This window comes from Aotus nancymaae, unplaced genomic scaffold (genome assembly GCF_030222135.1).
Source record: "Aotus nancymaae isolate 86718 unplaced genomic scaffold, 86718_ANA_hifiasm-v0.15.2.pri h1tg000049l, whole genome shotgun sequence".
In the NCBI taxonomy this organism is placed as follows: Eukaryota; Metazoa; Chordata; class Mammalia; order Primates; family Aotidae; genus Aotus; species Aotus nancymaae.
In genome coordinates, this window is record NW_026988463.1 from 2,916,872 (window position 1) to 2,931,953 (window position 15,082).

General features: G+C 52.3%; 1 protein-coding gene across 1 annotated transcript in view; it reads left to right on the plus strand.

Moving 5' to 3' along the window:
- FLYWCH1 (FLYWCH-type zinc finger 1) overlaps positions 1–9,645 on the plus strand; it is a 54,315-nt gene extending 44,670 nt beyond the window's left edge. Inside the window, exon 11 of the mRNA XM_064362359.1 lies at positions 8,554–9,645. Within this exon, the coding sequence (XP_064218429.1) occupies positions 8,554–8,593 (40 nt within the window). The 3' untranslated portion in view covers positions 8,594–9,645. The remainder of the gene's footprint in view (positions 1–8,553) is intronic.
- Positions 9,646–15,082: the final 5,437 nt, after the last annotated feature.

A 15,082-nucleotide genomic window follows, 5' to 3' on the forward strand; every position in this document is an offset into this window, starting at 1 on the left:
TAAAAAATAAGGCCAGTCGCAGTGGTTCACACCTGTAATCCCAGTACTTTGGGAGGCCAAGGAGGGCAGATCACGTAGTCATGAGATCGAGACTATCCTGGCCAACATAGTGAAACCCCATCTCTACTAAAAATATCAAAATTAGCTGAGCGTGGTGGCATGTACCTATAATCTCAGCTACTCAGGAGGCTGAGGCGGGAGAATCACTTGAACCAGCGAGTCAGAAGTTGTACTGAGCCAACATCACGCCATGGTACTCCAGCCTGGTGACAGAGCAAGACTCTCATCTCAAGCAAAAAAAAAAAAAAGCACAGGCCAGGCATGGTAGCTCATGCGTGTAATCCCAGCACATTGGGAGGGCAAGACTGGAGTTCAAAGACAGGAGTTCAAGACTAGCCTGGGCGCTAGGCACAGTGGCTCAGGCCTGTAATCCCAGCACTTTTGGAATGCAGAGGTGGGTGGAGTGAAACCCTGTCTCTACTAATGCAAAATTAGATGGGCATGGTGGCACACACCTGTAATCCCAGCTACTTGGGAGGCTGAGAAAAGAGAATCGCTTGAACCCAGGAGGTGGAGGTTGCAGTGAGCTGAGATCACACCACTGCACTCCAGCCTGGGCAAGAGAGACTCCCCCTCAAAAAAAAAAAAAAAAAAAAAAAAAACAGACTAGCCTTGGCAACATAGTGAGATTCCATCTCTACAAATAATTTAAAAATTAAAAAATATAAACAACAAATAAACCGCATAATTTAAAATTTAGCTGTGTGTGGTGGTGCATGCCTATAGTCCCAGCTACTTGGGAGGCTGATATGTATGGAAGGGTCACCTGAGCCTGGGAAGCTGAGGCTGCAGTGAGCTGTGATCATGCAGCTGCATGCCAGTCTGGGGACAGAGAGAGAACCTGTCTCAAAAACAGCACATATAATTATATATAGTACATAATATTGGTAATGAGATTAAACAACTATGTTCCTGGTTTATGTATTTACTATACTTTTTATCATTACTTTAGAATATATCCTACATATTTAAAAAGTCAACTATAGACCAGGCGCAGTGGCTCATACCTGTAATCCCAGCCCTTCGGGAGGCTGAGGCAGTCTGATCACCAGAGGTCAGGAGTTCCAGATCAGCTTGGGAAATATGGTGAAACCCCATCTCTACTAAAGATACACAATTTAGCCGGGCATGGTAGTAGGTGCCTGTAATTCCAGCTACTTGGGAGGCTATGGCACGAGAATCACTTGAACCCAGGAGGTGGAGGTTGCAGTGAGCGCAGATGACAGCATTGCACTCCGGCCTGGGCAACAGAAAGACTCTGTCTCAAAAAAAAAAAAAAAAAAGTTAATTGTAAAATGGCCTCAGACAGGTCCTTCGGGACCTTTTGGAGGTGTCCAAAAGAAAGCATCGTCATCATAGGAGATGACAGTGCCAAGTGCATCACTGCCTCTGGTGACCTTCCAGCAGGACAGGACGTGGAGGCGCAAGACAGCGGCGGCATGGATGACCCTGACCCTTTGCAGGCCTAGGCGAGCGAGAGAGAGAGAGGAGTCTGTGTCTTAGTTTTTAAACAAAAAAATTAAAAATAAAATCCTTGGCCAGGCACAGTGGCTCACACCTGTAATCCCAGCACTTTGGAAGGCTGAGGTGGGTGTATCACTTAAGGTCACAAGTTCGAGACCAGCCTGGCCCACATGGTGAAACCCCATCTCTACCACTAAAAACACAAAAATTAGCCAGGCATGATGGAATGTGCCTGTAATCCTAGCTACTCAGGAGGCTGAGGCTGCAGTACACTGAGATCATGTAATTGCACTCCAGCCTGAGAGACTCCATGTCAAAAAAAACAAAAAAGACTATTAAAAAAAAAAATAGTCCAACTAAATTTTTTAAAATCCTTAAAAATAGAAGATTATAGAATAAGGCTCTAAAAATACTTGTGTACAGCTCTACAGTGTATTTGTATTTTAAACCATGTTACTACAAAAGCAGCAAAAAGTTTAAAAATTAAGTTACAGTAAGCTGAGATTAATTTATTATTAAAGAAAACTTTGCCAGGCGCAGTGGCTCAAGCCACCAGGAAGATCACGAGGTCAAGAGAGGGAGACCATCTTGGCCAACATGGTGAAACCCCATCTCTACTAAAAATACAAAAATTAGTTGGGCATAGTGGTGCATGCCTGCAGCCCCAGCTACTTGGGAGGCTGAGGCAGGAGAATGGCTTGAACCTGGGAATTGGAGGTCGCAGTGAGCTGAAATCATGCCACTGTATTCCAGCCTGGCAACAGAGCAAGAGTGTTTAAAAAAAAAAAAAAATTAAATACATTTAGGCCACATTCAGTCCAGCACTTTGGGAGGCTGAGGCAGGTGGATCACCTGAGGTTAGGAGTTTGAGACCAGCCTGACCAACATGGTGAAACCCCATTTCTACTAAAAATAACAAAAATTAGCTGGGTGTGGTGGTGGGCACCTATAATTCTGCAACTTGGGAGGCTGAGGCAGGAGAAATGCTCGAACTCAGAAGGAAGAGGTTGTAATGAGCCAAGATCGCGCCATTGCACTGCAGCCTGGGCGACAAGAGCGAAACTCCATCTCAAAAAATAAATAAGTGTGGTGTAGCTGAGTATTCAGTGGTGTGTGCCGAGTCTACAGTACTGGACAGTCATGTTCTATGCCTCCCCATCCACTCACCCACAGCAACTTCCCACCCTGCAAGCTCGATTCGTATTACGTGCCCTATATGGGTGTACCATGTTTTATGGTTTATACCAAACATACTGTGCCTTAGTATGATTAGATGTTTACATACACAAAGACCACTGTGTTCCAGTTGCCTACCGTATTCAGTACAGTAACATGCTGTACAAGCCTGTAGCCCAGGAGCAACAGGCTGTAAACCACACAGCATGTTATCTATGTGTGTGTGAGTACACTACGGTGCTCACACAACAAAACTGTCTAAGGACATTTCTCAGAGTGTTTTCCTGTCATTAAGTGACATGTGACTGTAAATGGAAATATAGTCCATGTTCATGGATTGATTGGAACACCTGAAATGTATATGAAAACTCAAGTAACCGAGAATAGCCAAAACAATCCTGAAAAAGAACAAAACTGGCGGACTTGGCCGGGCGCAGTGGCTCACGCCTGTAATCCCAGCACTTTGGGAGGCCAAGGCAGGAGGATCATGAGGTCAAGAGACCGAGACCATCCTGGCCAACATGGTAAAACCCCATCTCTACCAAAAAAGACAAAAAATTAACCAAGTGTGGTGGCGTTCACCAGAAGTCCCAGCTACTGGGGAGGCTCAGGCAGGAGGATCACTTGAACCTGGAAGGTGGAAGTTGCAGTGAGCTGAGATCACGCCATTGCACTCCAGCCTGGCGACAAAGGGAGACCCTGTCTCGAAAAAAGGAAAATTGGAGGACTCACACTTTTAAATTTCAAAACTCATTACAAAGCTATAGTCATCAAAACAGTGTAGTACTGGCAGAAGGGGAAATACTGATTCAGAACTGAGACTCCAGAAATAAACCCACAGGGTCAGTTTGTTCTCAACAAAGATACCCAGACAGTGTAATGGGGAATTTCACGAAATGGTGCTGGGATAACTGCATTTCCTCATAGGAAAAGATAAATTGAATCCCTTCATCACACCACACACAAAAACTAAACTCTAACTGGGTCATAGACCTAAACGTAACAGTTACAAAGGAGGCCAGGCATGGTGGCTCTCGCCTGTAATCCCAGTACTTTGGGTGGTTGAGGTGGATCAATCGCCTGAGGTCAGAAGTTCAAGACCAGCCTGGCCAAAAGGCAAAACCTCATCTCTAAAATATAAAAATTAGCTGGGTGTGGGGCGGGGGGCACCTGTAATCCCAGCTACTCGGGAGGCTGACACAGGGACAATCATTTGAGCCCGGGAGGCAGAGCTTTCAGTGAGCTAAGATCGAACCATCACATTCCAGCCTGGGCAGCTGAGTAAGACTCCATCTCAAACAAAACAAAACAAAACAAAAAAACCAGATGAAAATAACTAAATGAAATAAAAAGAGGGATTAAAAAAAAATGAAAAGACAACCCACAATAGAGAAACTCTTTGCAAGTCGTATACCTGATAAGGAACTTGTATTCAGAACATAGTTTGTGTTTTCTTTTGTTTTTTTTTTTTTTTTAGATGGAGTTTCGCTGACTCTCAGGCTGGACTACAGTGGTGCAAGCTCACTGCAACCTCCGCCTCCCAGATTCAAACAATTCTCCTGCCTCGGCCTCCTGAGTAGCTGGGATTACAGGCATGTGCCACCAAACAAACTAATTTTGTGTTTTTAGTAGAGACGGGGTTTCACCATGTTGGCCAGGCTCGTCTTCAACTCCTGACCTCAGGTGATCCACCTGCCCTGGCCTCCCAAAGTGCTGGGATTATAGGAGTGAGCTACCATGCTTCGCCCAGATTTCTTACAACAATGAAAAGACAACCCAATTAACAAATTGGCAGAGGACCTGAATAAACAATTTTCCAAAGAAGATTTAATTTCTGCAATTAATTGAAGGAGATAAAAATGGCCAACAGGGATAACTGAAGACTCAGCATCATTAGTTACAGGGAAACACAAATCAAGACCACTGTGAGATACCAGTTCACACCCACTAGGACGGCATTTAACAAGACATAAGTGTCGGTGAGAACGTGGAGAAACTGGAACCCTCACACTCTTGGTGGCAATGCAAAATGGTGCAGCCACTTTGGAAAATGCTCTGGGAGTTCTTAATGTTCAACATAGAGTTACCCTGTGCCCCAGCAATTCCTCTTCTAGGCGTCTGCCCAGGAGAACTGGAAACACAGGTCCACACAAAAATACACACAAATGAGCTTATCATTATTCCTATAGGCAAAAATTGAAAACCCATGATGTCCATCAATGAAGGATACGTAGTCTATTCATACAATGAGATATTTGTCCATAAAACGGAACGAAGTACTGATGCCTGCTACAGTGAGGATGAACCTTGAACACACCATCTTAAGCGAAACAAGCCAGTCACAGAGCGCACATATAATTCTGTTCATATGAAATGCCCAGGATAGGGACATTTAGAGGCAAAAAGCACATTGGTCGGGGAGTGATACTAAGGATTTGAGGTTTCTTTTGGGAGGAGTGAAATGTCCTAAATGTGATGGCTGCACAGCTCTGACTATACTGCAGATCACTCAGCTGTCCATTTTACAACGGACTGTATGGTCTGTGAACTCTTAAAACAAAAGTCCTGGCCGGGCGCGGTGGCTCACGCCTGTAATCCCAGCACTTTGGGAGGCCGAGGCGGGTAGATCACCGAAGGTCAGGAGTTCGAGACCAGCCTGGCTAACATGGTGAAACCACGTCCCTACTAAAAATACAAAAAATTAGCTGGGCTTGGTGGCACGCACCTATAATCCCAGCTACTCGGGAGGCTGAGGCAGGAGAATAGCTTGAACCTGGGAGGCGGAGGTTGCGGTGCACCATTGCACTCCAGCTTGGGCAACAAGAGTGAAACTCCATCTCAAAAAACAAAAAAAAAGAAATCCCTGACGGTACTAAAGGAAAACCTGATCACCTGAGGTCAGGAGTTCGAGACCGCCTTTGACAGCATAGGGAGACGGCCCCCATCTCTACCAAAAAAGAAAAAAATTTTTTTTCTTTTTCCAGTTACAGCAGCATTTTTGTTTTTACACAATGACGTGTTGCTGGGGCCTAACGTTCTCACTTCACAGTAGAAAACCAAAATTTGTTCTCATCTCTTTAAAGAATTGAGTTGCATACAGAAAAACCTTAAAAGGATGAATACATTTACAGCTGTAAACGCAAACCGCTTTCAACTCAAGGCAAGTAACAGCCCATGGTGTTCAGGCAGGAAAACATTCAGCTAAGAAAGGAAACCGGATCTTACGGCTTGGATTTTCCAACCTGACCAACTGGGAGCCCTTGCCAGCCTCTAGAGCAATCCCAGAACACTCAGCCCTGACACACGGATTCCCCGCACAGATCGAAGACTGCTGGCCACGCAGAGTCACCAAGCCGCAGGCCTGTCTGCCACAAGCACGCTCTTACCTCAGCCGTGAAGTGACCAAGCCACGTGGACTGAGGGTTGAAATCAAAGATTTGTGTTAAACATATTGTATTAAAGAGTATTAAACTAATTCCAAGGGGAACAGTTAACTTGAACACAAGGTCAAAATTAGCAACAAGTTCTACAATCCAGAGCTGATATCAGATACAGGCTTCGAGGACAATTTCTTTTCGAAAGCTTCCAGTTTTGTGAGGCCAGCATGATGTATATGCATTTGCCAGGGGCAAATTTATACTTCGGAGTTAACCCATGCAGCAAATGCTACACATCTGCTCACAGCCCATTTAGAAACGTTTGCAGTGGGCGATGGAGGGGCCCGACTGGTCGTACTCCTGCTTGGCAACCCACGTCTGCTGCAAGGTGGACAGTGAAGCCAGGATGGAGCCGCCGATCCACACCGAGCAATTGCGCTCTGGGGGGACGCGCAATGATCTTGATCTTCCTGGTGCTGGGCGCCAGGGCAGTGATCTCCTGCGTCCTGTCGGTGATGCCCGGGTGCGTGGTGGTGCCACCAGACAGCACCGTGTTGGCCTACGGGTCTTAGTGGATGTCCACATCACACTTCCCGGTGGAGTTGAAGGTGGTCTCATGGATGCCACAAGATTCCACGCCCAGGAGGGAAGACTGGAACAGCGCCTCCTGACACCAGGACCCCTTGTTGCCGATGGTGATGACCTGGCCATTGGGCAGCTTGCAGCTTGTCTCCAGGGAGGAGGAGGACACAGCCGCGGCCATCTCCTGCTGAGTCCAGGGTGAAGCAGTCCGGCTTCTCCTTGATGTTGCCCACGATCTCCCACTGGGCCATGGTGGTGAAGCTGCAGCCCCACTCCGTGAGGATCTTTGTGAGGCAGTCGGTCAGGTCCCCGCCAGCCAGGTCCAGATGCAGGATGGTGTAGCCCTCGTAGATGGGCACCATGTGGGTGACCCCGTCTCCAGAGTCTATGAGAATGCCAGTGGTGCACCCAGAGGCGTACAGGGACAGCATGACCTGGATAGCCATGTACATGGCCGGGGTGTTGAAGGTCTCAGAAACGATCTGGGTCATCTTCTCTGTTGGCCTTGCGGTTCAGGGGCCCGCGGTCAGCAGCATGGGGTGCTCCTCTGGGGCCACACGCAGCTCGTTGTAGAAGGTGTGGTGCCAGATCTTCTCTGTGTTGTCCCAGTTGGTGACGATGTTGTGCTCAATGGGGTACTTCAGGGCCAGGATGCCACACTTGCTCCGGGCCTCGTCTCCCAAGTAGGAGTCCTTCTGGCCCATGCAGACCACCCTGCCCTGGTGCTGGGGCACCTGATGACAGAGGGAAACACGGCTCGGGTCGGGGGGGGCGTCATCCCCAGCAAAGCCAGCTTTGCACGTGCCGGAGCCATTGTCAATGACGAGCGCAGCGATTTCTTCTTCCATTCTGACCAGAGGAGGAGTGGGGCAGCGGAGCGGCACAAGAACACGCACAGGCTAGCGGCGGTGACTGAGGAAAAAAAATTAGCCAGGCGTGGTGGCGTGCACCTGTGCTCCCAGCTACTTGGGAGGCTGGGGTGGAAGGATCACTTGAGCCCAGAAGGTCGAGGCTGCAGTGAGCCGTGATGGCACCACTGCACTTGAGCGTGGGTGACAGTGAGACCGTATCTCACCAAAGAAAATAATTAAAGGACAGCTTTGTGTTTCTTGAAGAACCACCTTGAAAAGGCTCAGCTGTGACGCCCCCGTGACTTCCAGGGCAGGAACTGAAGCTCTGTGCAAGTGTTAGGTGTTTCTCCCCGATCATGCTGGTGTAGGAAGCAGGGCATTCCCCAAGTGTTTGTCAGGAAGCACCCTCATCTTATAACGGAATCGATACGGATGGATGTGTGTGTAAAAATCTAGCCGGCCAGGCGAGGTGGCTCGCACCTGTAATCCCAGCACTTTGGGAGGCCGAGGTGGGTGGATCACCTGAGGTCAGGAGTTCGAGACTAGCCTGGCCAACATGGTGAAACCACATCTCTACTAAAAATACAAAAATTAGCTGGGCGTGGTGACACGTGTCTTTAATTCCAGCTACTTAGAAGGCTGAGGCAAGAGAATCCCTTGAACCCAGGAGGCAGAGGTTGCAGTAAGCTGAGATCATGCCACTGCACTCCAGCCTGGGCAGCAGAGCGAGACTGTGTCTCAAAAAAGTTCTAGCTGGCAGGACAAAAAATTAGCTGGGTATGGTGGTGGATGCCTGTAATCCCAGCTACTAGGGAGGCTGAGGTGGGAGAATGCCTTTAACTAGGGAGGCCCAGGTTGCCGTGAGCTTAGATCGCGCCACTGCACTCCAGCTTGGGCAACAGAGCAAGACTCCGTCTCAAAAATAAATTATCTAGCCTGTGGTATCTCCAGGTAAAAGTATTTCAGGAATCCTGAACTTTCTGTGTTATCTATCTCCACCGTGTTTTCATGTGTGTGATGAACATGTGTCTCTTTGTAATCAGGGACATCAAAGACGTCAGACTGACCGGCGAGTCCCAGTGAGGCAAGACACAGCGGGGAGCTCTGTGCCGCCCCCGTGAGGCGGCTTCACATCCGCAGGCTCCCATCTACTTAGGTTTTGCTTGGCAGAAACTTCATTCCTCCAAAGCATCGATGGCCTTCACATATCCTCAGGAGGTCTCCCAGGAGGAATTCTTGGGTGATGTCCTTGTGTCGGCAGCAAACGGTGCTCAGAGCTGGTGCCTGCAGAGTGGGGTGCCGCGGGGCAGCGCAGTGGCGCCTTCCTGAGCTTTGGAAGACATGAGGAAGCTGCCTGGATGTGGACACTCCTGCTGTCTGGCTACCAGCGCCCCTGGCTTTGCAGAGCACGCCACCTTCCCCGGGCTTTCCGCCTGGCGAGGCCCTGCTCTGCTCAGCACGGTGCAAAGTGAATGCTGCTGTCTTGGAGCCTGGGCACACTTGGGGAAGTTCCTGCTTCAAACGGAGCTGTGCCGCGTAGGCTGGGTCAGGCCACACCGGTCCTTTCTGGACAGGTGCTGGGTAGGTTTTCCTGGTCTCTGGCTGCCCACTGCCAGGGTGTGGCCGTCCCCAGCAACCAGAGCCGATCAAAGCAGATGCCTTGCTCTGCGCTCCAGACTTTGCTCTCTGTGCTTCTCCCAACTTAAACCTCCCATGGCAGGTGTCGTCCCCCGAGATTGGAACCAGCCCAGAGGTCGGCAGGGGCCAGTGCCAGGTACGCATGCCCTGGCTAAGGCCAGCAGGGTCCTGGGTGGCCCACGTCCAACTGAAGCCTGAAGCTTAGACAGGTGGCAGCAGAGGCACGTCCCCTTCTGTGGGGCAGCTTCACAGTGCGGCTTCGCCAGTCAGAGGGAACAGTCCAGAGGGGCAAGATGACCCCATCGGGACTGCAGAGCTGCCTGCTTACCAACAGGGACCTGTCCTCAGCCCCGAGAGGTCCCTCCGTCCCACCCTGTAATTGTGGGGGAGTGCTGGGAGCGGGCGCATCCCCGCCGTCCACTTCAAGGCTGGGACAGCCCAGGCGCCCATGCTTCTCCGCTTGTGTGCTTCCCCCAATAAATCCTGTTTTGCATCTCGCTGCGTGTAGCTGCTGCGTGTTCATGTCCCCCTTGCAGGCACAGTCGGCCACTGTGAAGGCACACCCCATCATGTCTCCATGCCAACACCTGGGAGACCCCCCCGCCCCCGCCTGGGCAGTTGCGGTCACCTGGCCCACATGTACCCTGTACCGAGAGTGGATGGGGGGCCTCTGAGAGGCTGCTGCAGCCCGTGGCCTCTCCCAGGCCCTGATGTGGCGGGTCACGTTGCTGAAAGACATAGATGCTCTGCTCTGGCCGTTAGCCTGAGTTCCCCCGGACTCATTTGCATAAGCCCAGGCAGACTTGCCCGCCTGTCCACCCTTTGCTGGAACACGGCACCGTGGCTCCATTTTGGGCGGTGCTCTCGGCCCTGGAGCACCCTTCCCCGAGGCTGACTGAACTGCCCCCAGCTGGACTCACGGCCAAGGCTGCAGACCCAGCACTCCAATCCCGACTCCCACTGCACGTCACAAATGTGCACACCCACGGGAGGCAGCCACGCCCGAGAAAGCACCTGCTGAAAGATGGTCCAGTTTGTGCCACCACCAGCTGGACCTCCAGTCAGGCTCCCCGCAGAGGGGGAAGCTCCACACATGCCCGGGTCACAGCAGCCTCTGCTACCTGCCAAGCCTGTGCCCTCTGCACCTGGGGCCTCCATGGCCAGCACCTTCCTGCCGCGAGTCACATGAGATCATGCCCTGTCACCTCGGCTGGGCTCTGGGCACCTCTAAGCAGGCGTGAGGCGAGGGAAAGGACGTCGGCTTCTCTTCCCTTTTTGGACACTGCGCCATTGACTGAGGCTGGCCCACTCTCCCTCTGGCTCTCGCCGGCTTTGACCTTAGAGGACAAATGGCAGCCCATGTCGCTGGGCTGAGACTCCACAATGGACTTGAATTTGGCTGCTGCTGTTGCCTTGGGGGGCTTCACGGCCACCCATCCCCACCCTGGTGGCCACTCAGCCACAACAAGGGCCTGACATCAGCCACTGAGTGAGCTTCAGAGCCTTCCCCTTGGAAAGTTCCAGAGCCACCAGATGTGCACTGCCCAGTCACTGTCAGAGCTGAAGCGTGTGGGTGAATGCCAGCTGTGGAGTGTGCGGCCCAGCATCGGCTCAGCGGGGCCCTGGCTCTGCTGCTGCTACCCGCACAAACCCTGTTTTATGACATCTGCACCACGTGGTGTGTCTGTGCCCTTTGACACAACAGTGTGAATGATGTCTCATGAAATCTTTTTTTTTTAGATGGAGTTTCACTCTGTTACCAGGCTGGAGTGCAGTGGTGCGATCTCAGCTCACTGCAACCTCCACCTCCCAAGTTCAAGTGATTCTCCTGCCTCAGCCTCCTGAGTAGCTGGGACTATAGGCATGTGCCACCACACTCGGCTAATTTTTGGATTTTTAATAGAGACGGGGTTTCACTATGTTGGCCAGGATGGTCTCGATTTCCTGACCTCGTGATGCACCCACCTCCCCCTCCCAAAATGCTGGGATTACAGGCGTGAGCCACCACAGCCGACCAGATGTCTCATGAAATTTAAAATAAATTTGCAAGCCATCAGAAAGGTATCAACAAGGAATTAAGGAATTCTACTTTTGAAAACAGGGCTGAGGACAGTGGCCGGCTCTGGGAGTCCCTGGCCCCCCAGGCCCTGACCCACAGCTGTAAGGTAGGCCCCATCCCCCAGTGGTCCCAGCCTAGCCTCCTGTCCCACCTCTGCCAAGACAGGGTGGCACAGGACCCCTGTCGCTAAGGCCAGCAGGTGTGTCTCTGAGCTGGCCAAGGGCACTGACCACTCTCCCCAGGACCCTCCCAGTGCCGGCTCCTCTGGCTTCCCCTCCCAGCCTCCATGGTGCGCACCTTGGCCCGGCCCAGCCCAGCCTCAGAGTCGGGGTTGGTGATTTGGGGGGCTGGACCTCAGCACTCTTCTACTCGGCCACTTTGGGGTTCACAGTTTGTCAGTCCACCCCCACTTCTGCAATTGAGACATGAGCACTGTGTCCAGCTGCCTCCTGGGCCCTGCCCTGCATCTCCCATGAGCACCAGGCAGAGGGGCTTGTACCCCGTCCTCTCATCTGTGTCCAGCTGCCTCCTGGGCCCCGCCCTGCATCTCCCATGAGCACCAGCAGTGCAGGTGGCAGAGGGGCTTGTCCCCCGTCCTCTCATCTGTGTCCAGCTGCCTCCTGGGCCCCGCCCTGCATCTCCCACGAGCACCAGCAGTGCAGGTGGCAGAGGGGCTTGTCCCCCGTCCTCTCATCTGTGTCCAGCTGCCTCCTGGGCCCCGCCCTGCATCTCCCATGAGCACCAGCAGTGCAGGTGGCAGAGGGGCTTGTCCCCCGTCCTCTCATCTGTGTCCAGCTGCCTCCTGGGCCCCGCCCTGCATCTCCCACGAGCACCAGCAGTGCAGGTGGCAGAGGGGCTTGTCCCCCGTCCTCTCATCTGTGTCCAGCTGCCTCCTGGGCCCCGCCCTGCGTCTCCCACGAGCACCAGCAGTGCAGGTGGCAGAGGGGCTTGTCCCCCATCCTCTCATCTGTGTCCAGCTGCCTCCTGGGCCCCGCCCTGCATCTCCCACGAGCACCAACAGTGCAGGTGGCAGAGGGGCTTGTCCCCCGTCCTCTCATCTGTGTCCAGCTGCCTCCTGGGCCCCGCCCTGCATCTCCCACGAGCACCAAGAGTGCAGGTGGCAGAGGGGCTTGTCCCCCGTCCTCTCATCTGTGTCCAGCTGCCTCCTGGGCCCCGCCCTGCGTCTCCCACGAGCACCAGCAGTGCAGGTGGCAGAGGGGATTGTCCCCCGTCCTCTCATCTGAGGGAGGAGACGGCCAGTCATCCTCGATGCCCCATGTCCCTGCGACGCCTGTCCTGCATCCCGTCAGTCATCAGGGCCTGCCACCTGCCTGGTCTCTTTTTTTTTTTTTTTTTTAAGAGGGAGTCTCACTCTGTTGCCCAGGCTGGGAGTGCAATGGTGTGATCTCGGCTCACTGCAACCTCCTCCTCCAGGGTTCAAACGATTCTCCTGCCTCAGCTTCCTGAGTAGCTGGAATTATAGGCATGTGCCATCACACCTGGCTAATTTTTGTGTTATCACTAGAAACAGAGTTTCATCATGTTGGCCAGGCTCGTCTTGAACTCCTGCCCTCATATGATCCACCTGCCTCCGTCTTGCAAAGTGCCAGGATTACAGGCGTGAGCCACCGCACCTGGCCTGGTTTGCCTTTTAAGAATAGCTTTGTGGCCAGGCGTGGTGGCTCACGCCTGTAATCCTGGCACTTTGGGACGCTGAGGCAGGCAGATCACCCGAGGAGGGCAGGAGTTCAAGACCAGCCTGACCAACATGGTGAACTCCTGTCTCCACTAAAAATACAAAAATTAACCAGGCGTGGTGGCACATGCCTGTAATTCCAGCTACTCAGGAGACTGAGGCAGGAGAATCGCTTGAACCCGGGAGGCAGAGGTTGCAGTGAGCAGAGATTGTGCCACTGCACTCCACCCTGGTGACAGAGTAAGACTCTATCTCAAAAAAAAAAAAGAAAAAAAAACAACAGCTTTGTTGCAATATAATTCACATAGCATACAATTGATCTGCTCAAAGTGTTCATATCAACGGCTTTGGGTATGTGTAGTCACAGGGTGGTGCATCCATCACAACTATCTCATTTCAAAACGTTTTTATCACCCTGAAAAGCTATCCCTCCCTCTGCCTGTTTTGTTTGTTGTTGTTGTTTTTTTTTTTTGAGACGGAGTTTCGCTCTTGTTACCCAGGCTGGAGTGCAATAGCGCGATCTCGGCTCACCGCAACCTCCGCCTCCTGGGTTCAGGCAATTCTCCTGCCTCAGCCTCCCGAGTAGCTGGGACTACAGGCACGCGCCACCATGCCCAGCTAATTTTTTGTATTTTTAGTAGAGACGGGGTTTCACCATGTTGACCAGGACGGTCTCGATCTCTTGACCTCGTGATCCACCCGCCTCGGCCTCCCAAAGTGCTGGGATTACAGGCGTGAGCCACCGCGCCCGGCTGTTTTTTTTATTTTTTTAAGAGACAGACTCACTCTGCTGCCCAGGGTAGAGTCTAGTGATGCAATCTCAGCTCACTGTAACCTCTGCCTCCCGGATTCAAGCAATTCTCTTGCCTCAGCCTCCTGAATAGCTGAAATTACAGGTGTGCACTGCCACACCCAGCTAATTTTTGTACTTTTAGTAGAGGTGGGGTTTCAAAATGTTGGCTAGGCTGGTCTCAAACTCCTGGGCTCAAGCAATTCACCTGCCTCGACTTCCCAAAGTGCTGGGATGACTGGTGTGAGCCGCTGCGCCCCGCCCCTCAGCCTACTTCCTTACCCCGAGTGCTAAGGGGCTGATGGGGCCCCTTCCTCTAGAGTGTAATGCTGGGAGGATCTGCAGGATCCAGGGAAGGAACTGGGACAGCAAAGGAAACCCCTTCATGGGTCCCTGTACTCAAATATTCCCATCCCACAGCGCCTGACCCATGCCGGGCCAGCCACTGGTGGGTGTGACCGCCGCGGTCTCCAATCCCGTCTCTGCTGCTTTGTCCCTCTGCGAAACCCAGCCCCAGCATAGCTCAGTGAGAACAGGATGCTTCCTCAGCGCATATCCCAGCACACGCACCTGCCCACGTGTGGCTCACCCGCCCTTGGCCTCCTTTCTGAAACATTCTCATCTGTCACACAGGCCGTAGTACAGTGATGCGACCTTGGCTCACTGCAGCCTCAAATACCTCGGCTCAAGCGATCCTCCCACCTCGGCCTCCCAAGGAGCTGGGTCCACAGGTGTGCACCACCACACCAGTCTTAATTTTTTAATTTTTTTTTTTTTTTTTTTTTTTGAGACGGAGTTTCGCTCTTGTTACCCAGGCTGGAGTGCAGTGGCGCCATCTCGGCTCACCGCAACCTCCGCCTCCTGGGTTCAGGCAATTCTCCTGCCTCAGCCTCCTGAGTAGCTGGGATTACAGGCACGCACCACCATGCCCAGCTAATTTTGTATTTTTAGTAGAGACGGGGTTTCACCATGTTGACCAGGATGGTCTCGATCTCTTGACCTTGTGATCCACCCGCCTCGGCCTCCCAAAGTGCTGCGATTACAGGCGTGAGCCATCGCGCCCGGCCCTTAATTTTTTTTTTTGAGATAGAGTTTCCCTCTGTAACCCAACCTGGAGTGCAGTGGCAGAATCTCAGCTCACTGTAAACTCCGCCTCCCAGGTTCAAGCAGTTCTGCCTCAGTCTCCCAAGTATATGAGATTACAGGCATGAGCCACTGCCTAATTTTTTTGTGGAGACAGTTTTTATTTTTTGGGCGGGGAGAGGCAGGATCCGCAGGGTTCTGGGGTTGCGGCGGGGAGGGTGGGGGCAGGTTCGTGGAGACGTCTATGTTGCCCAGGCTGGTTCCAAACTCCTGCGCTCAAGAGATCCACCTGCCTCAGCCTTCCAA